Below are 21,020 nucleotides of genomic sequence, written 5' to 3'. Positions count from 1 at the left end.
TTTCAGCCAAATAATTGCAAAATAAAAATGGTTCCGACAAATACTGTTAGGTTTGTCCAACAATTTTTATTGTATAATTAATATAGGTAAATTTATTTAAGTTTCCACATTTCATTTTGTATGTTTTAAATTATATGTTTATATTATCATGTTTAAATGATTTAACAGTTGAAAGACATTTCATCTGATAATTTCCTAATATTTGTCATATCAGATTTTACAATACATTGCTTCAATTTGCCGAGATAAAAGGCCTAAATTCTATAGTTAATTATACAAAACTATGTATTACATCAATAAAAAAAAATAAAAACCTGTTTTCTTACAACTAAGATTTCTCATGCTTAAAAAGTATGAGTAAACCCAGTGAAATAAGGTGTTGCTACATTTCATATTATGTTGTGGCGTTTCCGGACCAACTGATTGACAAATAAATAACAGGTTAAAATACCCGATTGTCGCCTTTGTGGTCCAAAGTATTGTCCTAGTAGATAATGTACAATTCGGCACGAGCTTGTATAGTATTATTATAAAAATTAAGAACTTCCGGACCGTTTGTAAGTTAACCCCCCCCCCCCATTTTTGTTGCTATTTACTGGACTATTAAAGTGTGTTCTATATGTAATGAATGTGTGTGTTTTTAAGGTTATGTGCTTAATCTGTACCATTAATATCTATTATATTATTAAAGTGATACAATCAAATTTTGTGTAAACGGATAAGGTCATTTACCAAATAAAAATATAGGCATGGCACATCAAAATGAAGCTTAGAGTGTAGATTTGCGGAAAAGTATTGATATGTTTCTGAACGACATTATTATCACGTAGATTATTGTAAGCTTCACTCACCTTTATTTTTGTCTGATGTCCGGGACTCGTCAAAACACACATAAACACACATATATAAAACACAAAATGATGCGTGTACGATTTTGTGTTTTATATATGTGTGTTTATGTGTGTTTTGACGAGTCCCGGACATCACAGACAAAAATAAAGGTGAGTGAAGCCCACAATAATCTACGTGAATAAGTATTGATATGGGCGAACCCACAGGTTGATTTCCAAAAGGCTACGCCTGGCATGCTTCCAATGTTTAAATGATTTAATTTAATTTAGTTAATGAAACAGCTGGTCAGTACAATGAACTGGTGTTTGTTTATTTACTCGAAAAAGATGTTTGTGATGCTTTATGTAGATTGAGAAGGGTTATATTTGGTTGAGGGGAGCGAGCGAAGCTCTTTGGGATCAACTTCAATGCAACAAATAAAGAAACATCACTCAATAATGGCTGAACGCATTTCAGCCAAACCCCTTCAACACCCCGCGTTACCATCCCTAGTGAAAAAAATCCAGTTACTGGCCAGGTTCTGGCCCAGGTTCCAGAATTGGCAGGAACCTGGGCCAGAACCAGAACCTGGCCAGTACTGTTCCAGAACCTGGTCAGTACTGTTCCAGAACCTGGCCAGTACTGTTCCAGAACCTGGCCAGTACTGTTCCAGAACCTGGCCAGTACTGTTCCAGAACCTGGCCAGTACTGTTCCAGAACCTGGCCAGTACTGTTTCAGAACCTGGCCAGTACTGTTCCAGAACCTGGCCAGTACTGGTCCAGAACCTGGCCAGTACTAGTCCAGAACCTGGCCAGTACTGTTCCAGAACCTGACCAGTATCAATCTAGAGCCTGGTTAGTACTGTTCCAGAACCTGGCCAGTACTGTTCCAGAACCTGGCCAGTACTGGTCCAGAACCTGGCTAGTACTGGTCCAGAACCTGGCCAGTACTGTTCCAGAACCTGGCCAGTACTGTTCCAGAACCTGGCCAGTACTGTTCCAGAACCTGGCCAGTACTGGTCCAGAACCTGGCCAGTACTGGTCCAGTACCAATCTAGAGCCTGGTTAGTACTGTTCCAGAATGTATTGGTTGTTTGAGCTTGCGAAGACAACACACTTTTACATGAGAATGATGTGAAAAAAACATAATTGTGTTAGTATTTTATCACGTCTTTCACATTTTCTCAAATTAAAATACAGTAACGTTTTTGTATCCATAGTTTTTTGTATTTTACGTGAATAAGTCTTTAAATAAATTTACCTTTTTACATGAGGGAAAGGAATTTATCGATGGGTTTTCCAAAAAATAAAATCTGTATGCTGATATTTTTACGTTATGGGTACATGACGGTTGTTTATGTTATTTCCATTTATATAACTCTTTTGTAGAAAATGATTGTAAAGGGTCACTCTTGCCTTACACTTTCCAATCAGACAAATACTGCCATTATCTTATCACAATTTCCACTCTTTTTTACTTACTGAAGTCAATGGTAAGACTCATTAACTTTATATAGGCCTAAACCATGGTTATTGATATGAGCATGTTTACTTCTTACTGAAATGGTTGAGGACCCCATAATTCTGCATTTTATGTAAGATTAGGTACTCAATTACAATAGACACTGTTATAATAAAAAAAAACTTATTTGTTATTTCCGTGCTATTCAAACCGTCAAACGAAATTAAAATAACCAAATATATATTAGTCTTAATATTAACAAGAATCTCAATCATACCTATTATCAGACAATTTTACGGATTGTTACACAATTTGTAATTAAGGTTAACTAACTTTTTAAAATATAACAATATTGATTGTTAAATTAACAATTTTCTATTGAAACTGTTGGTAAAGATGGCTTTAGGCCAGCATTTTAGGGATTTTTATATAGGCCTATACATTTTAGGCCTACCTTAGTGACAATTCAAAAGACAATGCACGATTTAACATAGGATTATTAGGTCTGCTAGCTCCTTTGTTGGTAAAAGAATTAATTATTATTTGTGAATTTTCTTCTATTTTAGTCAGCAAGGTAATACTGCTGTTAAATTGATCATCCATTACGAAATCTTTAATTTTGTTAATGTTTTTCTATATTTGAAAAGTTATCTCACTAGCAAATGTGTAGGCCTTAATCAATAATCAGCATTACACTCCAACATGTATGTATTTAAAAATATTACATTAGATCTTTGCACTTATAAATGATAATGAATTTTAAATACATAAAGATTATCTAAAGATTGAGTCCATGAGCCATTTATGGGATGCAGTCTTCGTCCTCCTCAGTCGTTTCTCTCCTGAAAAAAAGTAACATTATATTATTAACATTGAATATATTCAACTGGTATTGGATGTAAATTTTTAAGAGATCACTCATAAACAGATGTCTTATTCTAAAGCACAATCACCTGGCTTCTTTCAATTTACTGAGCCTTTTTTTGCCATTAACTCCTTTAAACATATCATTTTGCTTTGGTTGAGAAAATGTTGCAGTTTCCAAAACAAAAAAAGTGTTGGTTTTAATTTGTTTGTCTATATTAGTTTTGATATCTTAGAGGGATTGGCTATGTGCAAATAAATCAGGCATCAACTCTGTAAGGCAAAATGAAACATTTAGGCTAAGTTTTTACATTTTGGTTTGATGGTCACTGACATCATCTATTAATCAATCATTTGGTATCAAATTACCTTGCTTCCTACTTGCTAACAATTTGATTTCTTGACGGTCTTAGCCAATCTTTTATCACCGTCTCGATGTCTTTTTCTTTGGCCTCTGGAAACTGGTTGAAAAACAGCTTCTGTAAGAAATAACAAGAAGTTTGCTATTATTAAGTAGGCTATGTAGCACTAGTAATGTGTCAAAATCTAATCTCAAAACCACCAAAACTTTGAAAAAGGTTTCAGCTTGAAAAAAGGTTCTATCAGCAAGTTTCTAGATTCAAAACTTTAAATGGGGGAAGACAGACAAAAAGAAATTAAACCTTTGACAAGAACTTCATGCAAATTTTTTTTAACTTTAACTTTTTGCAATCTCATGTAACGACAATTTGACGTTGGGAATAAATAAATTTGATTGAATCAAAATCAGCTTAATATATTTCTCAATGCTGTAAAAGGGTCTAAAAATCAACCATAATAAAGCTTTCCCAGATCTACTCAATGCTTAAATAGCGTACAGTACACAAAACTCGGCATGGTACAATAAGGCGCTTCGACAAGCATAACCCACGCACATAAAATGTGCCGCAGCGGGTCTGCCTCCGATTCCCATTTAATTATCACAAATTTCAAAAGTATAAATACAATAACCAAGCTATGTAGGGCCTACATAAATTTATTAACAACATAAAATTTGTTCTAGCCTAAGTACTTTCAGTTAAGAAGTAAACAGGCCTAGAAAAATCCATACCGCTGGAGAAACGTAACGGATTTTGACGCAAATTGGTTAGCTAGAACTTAACATTAACTTACCGTATACTTAACATACCGTAATGAATAAATTATTGGTAAGTTAGGCCTATCAGTCGAGAAAAATGTAACCAATAACTTGTATAAAATATGTAATAGGCCTCGTCCATAGCGTGACAATAAATACGGTAACAAATTAAGTTATTCTAGCCTAGATAGGAATTGGTCAAACAAATACGTTAGATAGGAGTACATTTTCGGTTTGTTGGAAGTTATTTTTGGTAAGCTAATGCTCCCTAGCCTAAGTTTGATTTACTGCGCTTGGCTGGATTTTATTTTCATCCTACCTAGCAGTAGCCCAACTTATGCCTAAGGAATTTATTTTATGAAATCAACTATCCTTTAATGGCATAAGAATTATTTAGGTAGGGCCTAACAATTGAGTTACGGTAGACTATTTAAGATTAGTTAACTTGTAACCTAACTTTTAATCTAGGCTTTGACCAAGGCTGACTGCATAGGTTTAAGAAAATGATTGTAGTAACTTAAGTTAGGTATATTCCTATAAAGCCTAGGTTATTAAAATTTGCAGATTTGAAACTGTGGCCAATGATTCACCTAAGTAAGGTTAAAAAGTTATATCGCATTAGGACATGCAGTAAAACGTTAGGACTCCGTTCAAGTAAAAACCGAACTTTCAAAGAAAGCCCCATCAAGGCTATAGGCCTACTAACAAATGCACTAAGATTAAATCCAATGCAACTTTGTTAGGTACCTAGTGTACAAACTTATAAATGTAAGCCAAAGCCTGACTAACTCATTTTAGGTTAGTTTTCTATAAGTAAGTTAACTTTACCATACCTACTTATTAACTACCGGTTTATAACTTAACCTAACTTTAATCAGTTTAAAGTAAGATTAGATGTTGCAGAATTTGTATTGAACCTAATTTTTGATGTGTAACTCACATGAAACTTATGATCTAAAGTAGGCCTAGGCCCAATGTTGTTTTGAATTCCTTACCTTGGTTTGGGAGACAGCCTCTTCAATAACGATATTCTTTGGTGAAAGAAAACTAAAAAATGAAGGTAAACTACCTAACAACATAAATCTTAGGCTACTAATATAATATTGATACGATTATACACTAATACATTTTAATTTTAAAGGACTAAGTTATACTTTTGCAAAGTCGAGAGGTTAGGCACAACACAACAGCCAAGCAAAGATGGCGACGCCGATCTTTTGTTTGACAGTTGGACAGTTGGAACAGAAAAACCAGTCCCCTCCACAGCCAACACGCGCATAGAGCCTGTCATTACCTCATTCTGGCGCAAAAATTCTTTTTTTTTTTTAAATTGAAATCTTGCTAAATTTTTCTAAACAATAGTTAGTTATTTTAATCAATCTTTTATTTTGGTTTTAGAGATAATTATTTAAAAATAAACTGTATCCAATGACACATACTTGTCCTTTGTATGGGTATGTGCATTGACTATTTAAATGTGGTAGTAGTAACTTTAATATTTTACAGGAAAAAATCACAAAAGTTGCAATAAATATAAACCCTAATTTTCACAACACTGAGAGGTTGCACCATTTTAATTTGAATTATAAGGACCCAAATATACCAATTTTGATAAATATATAAAAAAAAACAGTTTTCCTCTATAATATATTATGGAAAAAATAACATACAAGTTACAGTAACTTTTAAGCCGTAATTTTACAGTAAAAGGAGTTGTAACGTTTTGTTCAGAATTTAAAGGGCTATAACATACCTACTAGTTATTTTTTAAAAAAAATTGAGCTATTTTTTTTGGAAAATAAGATTTTGCTATTATTTTATGGAAAAATCGCCATTAAAAAAAAAATAAAAAAAAAAATAAAAACACTTTGAAAACCCGTGGTTTGGTAGCCTACCTACTTGCTGAATTTCATCACAATCGTACAACACTTTCAGTCTGTAGCTCTGTACAGATCCACACATTATGTTTTATGTCCTGGAAATACCTTCAAAATGTATAAATTAATCGTTATCAGTAATCTCCAATTTACCAATGTTAATAACTTGTAAATAACAACAAACACATGGACCAGAGGCCATAATCAGCCAAGAACACTGCCAGATATCAGCCCAGAACCTGGCCAGTATCAGAATCAGAATATAGTTTTATTGCCATTAATAATACAAAGACGTACTGGGCTAAAGTCACTAAAACTATCAAGTAAAACCAGACCCATTAAAATAAAGATACAAACTTCAATATCAGCCCAGTACTCGCCAGAACCTGGCCAGTACCCTCCAGAACCTGACCAGTATCGCCCAGAACCTGGCCAGTATCAGTCCAGTACCTGGCCAGTATCGCCCAGAACCTGGCCAGTATCAGTCCAGTACCTGGCCAGTATCAGTCCAGTACCTGGCCAGTATCGCCCAGAACCTGGCCAGTATCATCCAGAACCTGGCCAGTATCGCCCAGAACCTGGCCAGTAATTGTCAGTACTGTGGCAGAACTGGTCAGTTCTGTGACAGTACTGGCCAGAACCTGGACCAGAAAATTTTTTTCACTAGGGATATGGTAACACAAAACATTGGTTTGTTGGGAATTTTTTTCCTCACTAGTTATGAGTTGTGGCAACACTAGAACTATTGGTGGGGATTGAGGAAGAAGTAAAAGAAACACCGCAACCATCAGTCAGCCACTTCTTGCTGTGTTGGTAGTCCTGCTGTGCTCCAAATATTGACTTTGAGGTTATGGCTCACCACTTTCGGTAAGTTGGCTTATACCGTATGTATATTGCTTATTTGTTTTGATAGTTTATAATAATTTACTTTTATATGTAACTATAAACATATTAATCACATATATTTCCAATTTACTCAATTTGCACAGGACAGGTTAGCTCTCAAAGTAAAGCGTTACCATGCGGTAACGCGGGGCACTTTCAGTATCAAATGAATGGAGTATGATATATCCAGAAAATGTGTATTTTTTTCACAGCAATTTATATAAGCTTCAAGTTATTTTAGATTGTTTTTATAGTATTTTAGGGTAAACAATTTGCATTTTAAAACTAGTTTCTTAGTTTGTAAAGTAGTTTCTTGCTACTATTAGGCCTATAAAGGCGTTATAAGTAGTTATGCCCAGGTTGTAAAATGTTGTTGTATTTGTTTACAATTCAAGTATTTAGGTCTATTTTATATTTTGTAGCAGAAAACAAGTATACCTACCATAATTTGAACAGTTATTTATTTTTTACAATCACAATATAGGCCTATTCTATTTTTTTTAGCACAAGCATTTAGGCTAGTCCTTTTATTATTTGCTACAAAATATATTGAACTTGTTTCAGGTCCATGAATCTAGCAGAAATACTTGAAGAACTTCAAGTAGAAGAATCAGAAGGTTTAGAAGTACGTGACATTTTTATAGAGCCTCCAGATCCAAATGCCCTTTCTGATGAAGACTCGGCAAATGAAGATGAAGGAGGGGCAATCGACAACCTTAGTAGCAGACAACTAGCTGCCAATGCTGTGGTTATTTTCAACAATGAACATCGCATAGGATTTGATATGGACATGGACTTACCTTTTGATGTTTTACCTTAAGAGATGCTTCCATCAACTGCGAGTGACAATTGTTCTGTAGGTCTTGGAGAAGAACTAAACAATAATCCTATGGGCGACAAAAATGTTGTGTTGGTTTCAGACAAAACCTTTGAAAATCAGCCTGCACCTGACCTAGCTTTTGATATACTGCTAGTGATAATGTGTGTCTAGATGTTGGAGAAGAGAAAATCAATGCAACGGGGGACAATAATGTGATATTACCTTCAAGCAATGTCTCTGATAATCAGCCTACATCTCAATTACTCCAGCCTGGTCGACCTATTAGCCAATCGACATTTTACCAATCAAGCCTAGCGGTAAATCCCTCTATTACAGTAAAGCCTGATACTTCCCGTACACCATCAAACTCTCTTCTAAACCTACAACGTAACAAACATAAACAAAAGGTAAACGGAAGAGTTACAAACATACCTGATTTGTGTAAAAAGCCAAGAGCGAAACCTAAACCAAAAACAAACGAAAGTGTCACTAAGAAATCTGATGTAAGTAATAAGCAACAAGCTAACAATTCAAAACGAAAAAATAAAAGTCCCGCTACCAAAAACCATAATGTTACAACCCAACCTAACTTTTCAAAGCCTATAAATAATAACCCAAGTTCTAAAAAAAATAGTCAGACAAAGGAAGCTCCTGCTTAACGTTCTTGGAAAAATGCTGATCTCTCTGCTCCAGTTCCACAAGTGTTTCCAGAAAGTGATTTTTCAAGACATGCTGATTTTTCACCAGTTGAACTTTTTGAACTCTTTTTCGACCCTGAACTTTTTCTGGTTATGGTGCAAGAAATTTGAAACTATGCAGCTTTCAAAAATATTCAAGACCCCAATGTGTCAGTTGGTGACCTAAAGTGCTTCTTAGGAGTTATCACTGTTTCAGGTTACAATAAACTTCCAGGAGCTCGTTTCTATTGGCAAACAGGTGATGACGTGACAAATGAACTTATTTACAATAGTATGAGGCGAAACAGATTTATACAAATATTGAGTCTGTTGCATTTTGCCGATAACAATAACATTGACCGCAAGGATAAACTTTGGAAACTTCGCCCACTCATTGAGAAGCTTAGATCAAACTTTAGGGAACATTTTGTACCAGTTCAGCAACTGGATTATGATGAATCCATGATTACCTACTACGGTCGTCACTCTTGTAAACAGTTTATTATGTATATTATGTATATTATGTATATTATGTAAACTAATACGATTCGGCTACAAGGTATGGTGCCTAAACACATTTAGTGGGTATCTTGTAGACTTTGAAGTATATCAAGGTAAGTCAACCAAAAATATAGATGCCAACGACAAAGCTTTTGGAAAAGCTGCTGCTCCAATGGTACGCATGCTAGGGGAACTAGGCCACAAAAAACTAGTACCTTACCATATCTACTTCGACAACTTATTTACAGGAATAAACCTTCTGGTTTATCTCAGGCAACAGAACTACCATGGAACTGGCACAATTAGGGCTAATAGGATCCCTAATGAATGTGATATCATATCTGCCAAAGAAATAAGGTCTAAGGAAAGGGGATATTTTGAGTACAAAGTTAGTGATGACAACGTATTGATTGCTCGCTGGCAAGATAACGCCCCTGTAACTGTGGCTTCAACCATACATGCTGTAAATCCTCTATCAAGTGTCAACAGATACTCAAAGTCTGAAAAGAAAACTGTGTCTGTAAAACGGCCTGCACTTGTTGGTGAATATAACAAGTTTATGGGAGGAACTGACCTTATGGATGAAAATATCAAGGGTATCTGTAAGAAGCAAAAAATGGTGGTGGTCTATTTTTTCTTGGACCCTTGATGTCTGCTACTAGAATGCATGGCACCCGTACAACATGTCACACCAGCCAATAATGTCACAGCTGGAGTTCAAAAGGGCAGTTGCAGTAAACTACCTCAAAACACATGGAACGCAGCCTCAAGTTGGTGGAAGGTCATCTTTACGACCTCAATCTGTGCCAGCCTTTGAAGACCTGCGTTATGATAAGCTCGACCATTTTGTTGTCCAGAATGAAGGTAATAATAAAAGAAGATAAGCAGGATCTACTTGCAACAGCCACGTTCGCACAGGCTGTAAGAAGTGTAATGTAGGACTGTGCATTCCTTGTTTTGTACCTTACCACCATCGATTGTAACAGTTCGTAGAACTGTTTTTGAACATTAGTTCATGTATCAACATGTATAATGTACAAATACAAGTAAATTGTAAAAGAAAAATGTGTAACATTACTCCCATATTAGGCTAGGCATATTAGGAATATAAGTGACAGTTAGCGGAAAGTTTAGGTACAGTCCTAACCATCACTTTTCTTTATGTTTTTTGGGTTGTTGAACACGAATATGAGGTTTGCTGACAGATATTTTGCCCAGAACATTGTTTATTTTGTGAAAAACCTTAAAATTTGGGCACTTTTTTAGGTTTTTCGGGGAAATCTCGGTAAGTATGGGTTTTTGAGAAAACCCTACTTTGTAAAATTAAAGATGACAAAATTTACTACAAGTTTCCTACATAATGTTTGTTTCTACGACGAACCGTTTCGCCATTAGAGCACACTAAAAAAGGCCAGAAGTACACAAAATTAAAAACATTGCCAAGTGCTGCCGTTTTACATTAGGTTTCCATGGAAACAACCCATGTTACGATAATTTTAACTATTCTTCCATGATAATAAACTGAAACACACTTAAAAATAAACAAACTAGGGTGTCCTCTGACCACAAGCCTCCACCTGAAAGAAATACCCGTCTTTTAAGATTAAATTGGGGAAAATGGTGACAATCTTTTTTTTATGTTAATAACCTCATGAATAGCAATAGGTTGGTTGGTAAGATCATGTAATTCACTCTCTTCAGGTTGAAGTTTGGCATTCCATCCATCCTTTTTTTTTTTTGGTGGGCCCAAGAGGAGAGAAAAAACATCTTCTTCCACATCCTCAGTTGATTCTAAGGCTTCCTCAAGGGTAAGAAACTGAGGACCAAGTTTATCTTTGAATAATCTCAGCGACCTACAGTTTTCTTCTTTATAGCAAGGCAAGGAGTGGTGAGTATGTTGTCGATTAAGTTTTTCTTGGTTGATGCTTGGTTTTTTATGGTTGAAAGGTTGATGCTCTGGCCATAACTATTGTGTATTAGGTCAGAGAACCCACGATCAATAACATACTGCACTTGACCATGGAAGTGCTTGTTTTCAATGGGGACAGGGGCTTTAGGCCTATAAAGATTTGATTTGGTTCCTTGTGCAAACCATTATTATCAAACAACAAGAAAGAGTATGGACCCAGTTCGTAGGACAAGAAGGGTTTTAGTTTTTCATCAGAATTCTTAGCGATGCTGATACGTTGAAACAATGTGTTGGGGTTTACGGGTAAGAATTCTCTGCTTTCATCGCGTTATTTTGTTATTTATTATGACAAGTGGCTGGACACGGTCTGCTCGTCTGAATTTGACGTTACCAAAGTTAAAGTTATCTACAACTCTTTTAATGTCTTTCATCCTTTTTTCTCAATCACTATAGCAGTCAACCTTGTGGCCAGCAACATCCCTGTGCTGAGAAAATAAATGGGGGTTTTGTGGGAATGGGAAATGTTCCAGCAGTCAGTCATACATCTTGGCATAGATTTATCAAGCGTGTTTCAGTTCATTATCATGAGTAAATAGTTCAAATTATCGTAACATGGGTTGTTTCCATGGAAACCTAATGTAAAACCTTTGTAAAACGGTTATGGTTATTTTTCATTTTTGGTACTTCTGGTCATTTTTAGCGTGCTCTAGTGGCGTAACAGTTCGTCGTAGAAACAAATGTTATATAGGAAACTTGTAGTAGATTTTGTCTTCTTTAATTTTACAAATCAGGGTCTTCTCAAAAACCCATAATAACCGAGATTTACCCCAAAAACCTAAATAAGTGCCCAAATTTTTAGGTTTTTCACAAAATAAACAATGTTCTGGGCAAAATATCTGTCAGCAAACCTCATATTCGTGTTCAGCGACCCAAAAAATATAAAGAAAAGTGATGATTAGGATTGTACCTAAACTTTCCACTAACTTTCCTAATATGCCTAGACTATATCCCATATACTGTATTCTCAATTGGTACCACATGAGCCCAGCGTAACCATATGATAACATTGGTTTTTTCATATTATGGTGTTCTAACTTAGAAAAATACATTATTTTGGTTGTAAACATCATAAAAGCAACCAACTAAAACTTTTTTATAAGAAAAACAAAAAAATAAAATTTAAAAAAAACTTGGTCTTTGAAGGGTTAACAAAATTACTTAGACTAATAGTGAAATGGTTTTTAAACAAACAAATTTCAATTAGATAATGATAATGCAATTTAAAACAAACTTAAAGTTTTCAATTTTTAACATTAGGCTTATGGGACTAAAGTAGCCATGACAGTTTTTTTGTTTACAAGAAAAATGTAAACAAGAGAATCATAAGGTATTTCTGAACTTTCTAGACTTTTCTTTAAAACTTTTTAAACCCTTCCTATGATCTTAATAAACAAGAAAATACCGTTAAAACATTTTTTTAAGGCGCGGAATTTACTGCAAATTGCGAAAATATACGGAACTACTTTCTCAATGCGCGGAGCATATCGCAGTGACTAATTACTCTTGGGCACCTATTTGTGTTGTCAGCTGATTAGAAACAGCCAATGTTAGAAATCAGGATTTAATAAGCGATATATCGAACCGCAACGAAATCGATTGAAAACGCAGATTGAACACTGATCTAATTTAGGCATGTGGGAAGGTAGGTAGGTCGGGGTTTATGAGTATTCGTGACCACATTAAGTGTTTTGAAGTAAGGTTAGATTAGGAAGGTAAATAGTACAGGTAAAACTCTCCCAAGAAAACATAAAAATTAGTCCGTTCAGGAAACGTAGTACTTACCATTAGGTTTTGAAATCTGAAGAGTCCCTAGTGATTGTGGGGGTGGAAGTACCATTTTACAGGGGTTAAAGTTTATGGGGGTAGTGATTTTGAAAACATTTTTATTTATAGGATCCAAACAAAAGGGGTGTCATTTTCTATGTTTCTTAGGATGCAGAATCGAAAACAAGCACAACAAAATCAATACAATCGACAGTTAAAGAGAAAAAGACAAATTTATTAATGAAAAAATAAATATGACAAATAATTAAGGTAAAATAATTCAGTTAATATCAATTATTATTTCACTCACTGATCAGGTATACAAATGTTTAGGCACTTTTGTATGTTTTACACTTCACACACTCTATATGGGGTAGGGAGTTGAAATTTGTCCCACTTTTTGGTCTTGGGCCCAAAGCCCCCGGGGAATTCCAAAAGGTCACATTTTCAAATTTTAACCCCCTCTGAATTTCAAATCTCCCCCCCCCCCAATGTTATTCATATGGTGATTAACATTTAATGTTACCGACTTTGGTATGACCATCTACAAACGTGCTAGAGACCTGAAATTTAGCACCATTGTAAAACATTCAAAAAGACACATTTTCAAATTTCAACCCCCAAAAATCCAAAATGCGCGGAAACCTAAAAACCACAAAACACTTTTTTCAAACGCTTAAAGCTTGAAAACGGCAAGAGCTAGAAAAGTTTTGAAAGAATTTTCATGGATAGGAATTAAATTTTCTACAAAATATTTTTGAGTGATTTTCAAAAATCCCACTCCTTCAACTTTCAAAAAACGACCCACTTTTAAAATTTGGTCAATTTCTTTCAAACTTTTTACGGGTTTTACTATTTTTTCATACATAAGTGATTTTTTTTTGGTAAATATTATTGCTTTGTATTCTCCTGTGTTTTGAATTTCACCCATTACATGTTTTCATAACTTTAATGAACAACACCCCCCCCCCCCCCCCCAGCCAAATATCGACCCCCGCCAATGTTAAATATCAACTTTCCCAATGTTATTCCCACAGGTGCATCGGTCTAAATCACATTACCCACTTTAAGATTAGCTGGATATGTGAAATTTGGTAGGATTGCTAGCCTTGGTCCCAAACAACCTAGACCATTTCCTAAAGTAACATTATCCAAAAATTACCCAAAAATAATCCGATTTAACAATATCTCCCCCCACCATGTTATTCTTTGGGGAAATAGCATTGAAAGTTTGGGACTTTGGAATTGGGCATCAGAACAATCATCATTTAACAAGAGGCTAGAAAAATTCCCTGGAACAATAGTAAAAAATATTCCTGAACAACCCAGCAAAATCAAAAACGTTACATTTTCAAATTTTAACACCTAAAAATATTAATTTTTGAGAAAACATATTTTTCTTTAAACGGCGATATCTAAAAGTGGTAAGAATTAGTGAAGATTTTAGGGAATTTTCACAGTCATCAAATAAATGTTATACAAAACCCTCTTGGGCGCCACCGAAAATTGCCCCCTTCACCCCTCAAAACACTACATAGTTCTTACTTTTTTTCAAATTGCTTGTATTTGGGACATGTTGTAAACTATTTTTATTTTTTCGGACATATAAGTTATACCGTATGCATGTTTAATACTCTAACTCTAAAGGAATACTCACAAAGGCGATATTTTAAAATTTTCACCTCTTCACTTCAAAATATTTGAAATGGTGGATTTGCAAAATATTTTTAATGGGCACTACTTGTGCAATGGTCTACTGTCAATAATTCATAAACTTGCTAGGTACTTGACATCTTATACTAACACCAACACCCTAAATATTTAAGAAATTTGCATTATCAAATATTGACCCCTCCTCAACAAATAATTGAACACCCCCTCACAAAAAATTCTTAAATCACTTTCGTTGTGCTAAGGACTTGAACAATCTTTCACAGTTATTAGCCTTTGGTTATAAACAATGGATACTTACGATTCAAACCCACCCCCCAATAATTAATTAACATTATCCTTAAATGTCAACTCCCCCTCACAGATATATAGAAACCCGCCATTGTTGCTTGTGTTAACTGCTTCAAATCTGACAGAAACTTAAGAAATGCTGTGAGTGCTATCTAAACCACTTCTAGGTGTGCTACAGACTAGACATTTCCCAGGCTTCTTGGTGACAGCCTATCACCCCTTCCTAAATTTTTAGTTGACTAACAGCTAGGGGGCGTGGAGGTGGAGCCCCCAGCGAGCCAAAGGCGAGTAATTAATATTAACTGGATTGTTTTACCTTAATTGATTTGTAATATTTAGTTTTTCATGAATAAATTTGTCTTTATCCGATAAACTGTCTTATTAAGTTGTAATGATTTTATTATGTCTTTTTTCGATTCTGCATCCTAAAAAACAAGGTTATCCTGCATTCTGTCTTTGTAGAGTTATTGGTAATGGAGCAAATTCAAAAAACTGTAAATGTAAAATTCCCATGTCATTCTTATGGAGTATAATGTTAAATGATGTAGTTTGTTTGTTTATGGATATATTTTGATCAAACTTGGCAAATTTATAATATACTAAGCTATAATATTTTACCAAAAAATACATTTTATTAGTTTCCTTGTAGCAGCAAACCTAGGTACCTACTCATTAAACCTAATAGATTTAATTAAAAATCAATTCAGATATATGGAAATTCGCTTAGTCGGCAGGTTTGCTGCGGCCAGGTTTGTTGTGTCTAGTGTTATTTGTATTTCTCATAAAATGTTGGTTGTACTGTATTGACTTTATTATGCTTTTTTCAATTCTACATCCTAAGAAGCATAGAAAATGACACCCTACTTGATTGGATCCCATAAATAAACATTTTCCCAAAAATCACTACCCCCAATTTTTAACCCCTAAAATGGTACTTCCACCCCCCCCCCCCATAACTAGGAACTCATCAGATTTCAAAAACTAATGGTAAGTACTATGTTCCCTGCAAGTTTCATGAACGGACTAATTTTTATATTTTCTACTAGTCTTTTGGTAGGATTTTACCTGTACTAAAAGTGTAGGTTATAGCTTTGACATTCCATCCCCATGTTAAAGTTGTAGCATTGCCACCTACAGATTGCGCTGATCTAAATTACTGTTTTCTGCCGATTACACGATGGTTTTTACCAAGACAAACTGATGGTTTTTAAGTTTTTACACATTGAAATGCCTTATTGATAATTCAGTTCATTTTAGTCTTTAAAAGGTGTACATTTGAGTCTTGCATTAAAATAGCCCTACATTTTTTGTAGGCCTATGTTTGATCTTTGACTATCAATACAACTAGACATTCCATCCCCATGTTAAATTTGTAGCCAGCTTTTTCATCAAAATCTTCTGTATGCAATGGTCAATGGTTTTATTAAGGCCAGTATTAAAATTCCGTCTCTAAATTGTCCCAATAATGGTAGAAGACCTACATTCCAGTTACATTACAATCATATCCTCCATCAAGAATATTAACAATCATAAATTATTTCCAGCAAAGAAAGATGAGTTTAACCGATTGCAAGGGTTGAAATTAAGACCAATGTTTATTGTTGCACAGTTGAATTTAAATGTCAAATTTCCCCTCCTAATGTTATACTTTAATTTAATTCTCGTTTTTTAAATACTTACTGTTTTTTTTTATACTTAAATACTTTAACCGATTGTAAGGGTGAAAAATGAAGTCCAATGTCTTTGTTGTAGGTTGAATTTGAATGTTAAATTTCCTTTCTCTTTTTTATACTTTAATGCCCTTTTTGGATGTTAATATCAGATTCCAACTACGGTACTGTAATATTTTCCTGGTCAAAACTACCATAATGCACTTCTGGAAGAGGTATCTGAATAACAAGATGTAGTAAAAACAAATTTGAATTATTATAATTTTAATCAATAAAACAAGCATTAGTACATCTATTGACTTTTTTACATTTAGTTGCCTACTTATACAAATATCAAATCACGTTTGTTCCGCTCAACTGGCTTTCACCTCTCTGAAAGCAACCCTAGTTTTAAGTGAGGTTGTATACGTTTTGTAAAGTATTGCTCAAAGTTTTATTTTTTAATTTATATAGTAAGCTCCATGTGAAGAGGCTTGACTATTGAAGAATTATTGTAAAACATGTCAATCATGAATCATCAATATGAAGCAATTGATGCTATTGATGCTATTATTGCTATTGCTACACTAATGTATGTTGTCATATTCTTATGGATCTATTAACATCAAAAGTAGGGGTTTGAAAGTAAGTAGGTTTACTCTTTTAAATAAGTTTATATTTTCAAACTAAATCATAGAGTTGCTGTATTTTAAAACGTACATCAGCACCACTTTAATAGCTCTCTAGGTCACATTTTCTTCCCGTTGCAAAGCACGGGTATAGCAGCTTGTTAGTGAGTAAAGTGATGCATGGATTTCATAACTGTTATTTTCCCAGATATCGTTGTATTCAACCACAACGGGCTCTGTGGCTAGTTAAAAATAATACTTGTTTGCAAGAAAAACATGTTTAACTACGATTTCCCCCTCTTTAACACCAATATTACATTTCATCATGAAAAAAATTAAAGGTTTAAACTATTATTTTGAAATTAATAAAAGGACATGGTAGGATCAAAAAATTTATGTAACAATATCAGAAAATAAATAAAGATATTACGTCTAAAGTTTAAAGAGTTGAATATCAAAAACGTTTTTTATACCCATCTTTATTTGGGGGTCCACAAGACCCCCGTGCACGCTCCAGCTAAAAAAACGAGCGTGCACGCTTAAGGGTTAAGTTATCCTGTATTCATTAAATTCTACTTTAATGTCTGTCAGGTGCCTATCAATAAGAATAGTAAAATCACTCATTGTACTCAAGAATTCTAAAAGTACTCTCATTGTACTCAAGAATACTAAAAGCACTCTGCGTAGCACGCAGCGGGATTACTGAAGTTGGAGGAAACCGCACCTTTAAAGTGTTAGCAAATATACCCATAGTACCGGTACCTAATAGGAATTATGACCCTGAAGTGTTCAGTAACTAGGTAATTTTAGGAAACATTATTACTAATTCATATTAAGTGCCTGATTTGCTAGAGTAAGCTGTATATGTTTGGAATTTTCTCAAGTTTCTGTGTTATTAAATACCTTAATGAATAAATAATGTTTTGTGTAGTTGTTACATTAATTAGTTTTTTTTATGTTAAATTTACGTCCATTTATTTTTCTATTTCAGAATGTTATAGAGAAAGTTGTATACAAGGTGAATGACGAAGATGCCAACTTAACTGTTGCCGAGAGATCTGCATGGGTTGAATCTAGCCTGTATGGATTTAGTAGAGCTATAGAAGCATTTGGAATTGATCGCTTCCGGAAAAATACTCGGAAAGCAGTAAACGGATTTAATTATGTGCTCCAAAATATGTTTCCAAAAACATATTTGGCTTTGTCACAGGAGCAATCAAACCCATCAATCTCAGTCACAGGGAAAGAGAAACTTATGGATGCAGCCAAGAAAGCAACTCATCTGGCCAAAACAAAGGCAGAAACCATCTATGCCACAGCATACCAGCCAAGTAGCCAGACAAATTAAACTCAAAAACAAGATGTGGGAAAAATCTAATGATTTTATGTCTTTTAGTAATTGTTTGTACTACATTGGACTATGTTATCTTTAAAATTTGGTTGACAGTGGCTTGTTGATCATTCCATAGTGACTTTATGTCATAGATTTATTTTGCTGCCATTAAATTTTACGTAGGTGGATTTCATCTTTAATATTACTATTCATCTGTTGTTATTACTGTTATATTTGTAAGCTATTAAAAGAGTTAAACATTGATAGTTTTGATATTGCTCCCATCCTTTTCCTTATAAGGTTAGGATATATTGTATTAGTTAAAAACAAATTAAATAGCGTTGTATAAATATGTTTGTTTTCGTAGTTTAGTATAACAATTTGTTAGTTCATGTAACGTTCTTGAAAGGGGTCTTTTCAAGGGGAGCGGGATGTTGGCCCCAAAACGACAAGTTTTGTCCCCACCCTTGGGCTTCGGGGGTGCGAGTGGCACAGGTCAGTAAGGCACCGCGTCGGTTGTCATTTTTAGTATTTCAATTGCATTCATTTGTTACATATCACAATCAAGTTTATATTACAAGTCTCAAGTTAAATATTTTCTGTTGTAGGTGTTGTTTTACTGAGTTTCAAATTCATCTCTTTCCACTGAGTAATCTGACGCGTCATCTATGATTTCTATTTGTTCTTGCACTGCATCAAACCAAGTTCATTACATAACATTTAATACATAATTCCTTACATTCAGTGCGTCTGCGTACAAGTGCCATTGTCATCTATACACTATTGGATACTGAAGTAAACATCTCATCTAAATTGACTAGCTGTTGCCATTCTTTTGTTAATAAAGGACATAGTTAAAAGAGCTAGTAACAGATGAGACAGTGTCTAAACTTCTTTTCTTCCCAATTTTTGTTGCTGACATAGTTAATGGGTCATAACAGTTGCTATACCTCAAAACAAATCCTTCCACCAGTTTTTGACTTGGTAAAAAAGTTTGTGTATTCAAACAATTAATAAATGTGGAAATAATACAGTTGTACATAACCATGCATGGACTACACACTCACTCACTTCTTCACACATTCCAACTGGGATCCCATAAACTGACGCACAACTGCGTCGCATAAAGCTGCGCGCGCACTACGGCGGCACGGCACGGACGGGCGGCCGGCACGGCAATTTTTAAAAGTTAATAACATTGAATGTAATATGAGTGCACCTACTACGGCGGGACGGCCGGCAACGGACGTTCGGCAGCTTCATTTAACTTCCGCCATTCTCAAATGGTCTCTGTCAAAGTTGCAATGTTTTCGTGTGTTGTATACTATGTTTCCTAAACAAACATAGATGTTAGTTATTTGATTGTTCTCGTTGAGAAATATCTGAAACTGTACAACATGCGACATCCGAAATATTTTAATAACGTCCGGCGTGAAAATATACGGGCAAAAATAGGATCTATTATGAAACAATCAGGTAAGTTTTACACATCACCCTCTACAAGACCAGGAAACAAGGTGTGGAACTCTCCAAAACTTAGTCTTTTCCTGTTTATGTGGTGCATCCAAAATCTTTGCTTCCGCCTTCTTGTCTCCTCTTCCTCTGCTAAAACTAAACCTACTATCACCACTTAATCTACATCCATCATTACTGACAAGTTTTAGCTTGCAGACTGTCGACTGTCCTAAATTGCGGATGTCCTGTCCCGTCCATCCGTGCCGTGCCGCCCTAGTGCGCGCACCCCCTCTTAAAAATACCATCCGTGCCGTGCCGCCGTAGTGCGCGCGTAGCTTAATATGATGACTGGTGACAACAAGACAGTTGGAAAAACTGTTCTTTACTTTGCTGCATCACTGTATGTATGTATGCAGTATGTATGCTGCATTATCCTATTTTGCTTTTATATTTGTTCAATTATAAAATGTTCTTTAATGATCTGTTTTTTTTTTTACTTACTTTCACCTCAAAACATAAGCAAAAATGAACTGTCTCATATATGCGGCGTTTTGGGCTATTTCAAGAAAAATATAATTATTTTCAGTATTGTCTTCGCTACAGACTGGGCATCGCAAATATGCGACATTACAAAAGGTTATCAAATATATAAAAAAACAAGAGTATATTATTTACAAACACGATTGCAGTTTAAAGTAAATGATCACTGTTTAACAGGTTTTCGCCTGTGGTCTACATGTATTGTTAACCAAGTGACAGCCAGTCTATGTGTAAGATTAAATTAATTGTATACCTTGGTCCGTGGCAATGATCGCGGTGTCGCATATATGCGACGCTCTGTAGCGAACACGTTAACAAGAATTCTTGTTTCAAAATGTTAAAACCGTGGATAACGTCAGACCTAATACAGTACATCAAATAAGAGTAAGAGATAAATTAAGTAAACAAGTCAGAGATTATCCCTTTAATAATGAACTTACTAGCCTATTCGATATCGAGAGATTAAAATAGTTCAAGTATTTCCTTGTGGCTGACTAAAATAAATTATTTTAGATATAAACTACACTTAACCGGTAACAATCCTAAAATGTTTTGGGGCATAATTATTTAAATATCTGGCGGAAACTGTAAAAAGATTTCTTTCCAATTGCCAATTTTGTTCCTGCAGACCAGAGGATATTCCTAGCCCAATGTCTAGGAGTTGCCAATGATTTCAAGAATTTTT

The 21,020-nt window shown here is 34.8% G+C and overlaps 1 protein-coding gene and 1 long non-coding RNA gene across 2 annotated transcripts in view; one reads left to right on the top strand and one right to left on the bottom strand.

Annotated features, from left to right (window-relative positions):
- LOC128987879 (protein preli-like) overlaps nt 1-18,602 on the top strand; it is a 51,550-nt gene extending 32,948 nt beyond the window's left edge. The window contains exon 3 of the mRNA XM_054408952.1: nt 17,999-18,602. Coding sequence (XP_054264927.1) covers nt 17,999-18,355 — 357 coding nt within the window. The 3' untranslated portion in view covers nt 18,356-18,602. The remainder of the gene's footprint in view (nt 1-17,998) is intronic.
- LOC128987881 (uncharacterized) lies at nt 2,986-5,467 on the bottom strand. The gene is made up of 3 exons (XR_008490291.1): nt 5,270-5,467; nt 3,527-3,636; nt 2,986-3,135 (listed from the first exon to the last, which is right to left on the bottom strand). It is a non-coding gene; the product is annotated as an uncharacterized LOC128987881 (long non-coding RNA).
- Nucleotides 18,603-21,020: the final 2,418 nt, after the last annotated feature.

This window comes from Macrosteles quadrilineatus, unplaced genomic scaffold (genome assembly GCF_028750875.1).
Source record: "Macrosteles quadrilineatus isolate MER2022 unplaced genomic scaffold, UCM_ALF_1.0 Scaffold_2__2_contigs__length_208266976, whole genome shotgun sequence".
Lineage (NCBI taxonomy): Eukaryota > Metazoa > Arthropoda > Insecta > Hemiptera > Cicadellidae > Macrosteles > Macrosteles quadrilineatus.
The sequence above is the reverse complement of the archived record's forward strand: the minus strand, read 5'-3'. Positions and strand labels throughout refer to the sequence as shown.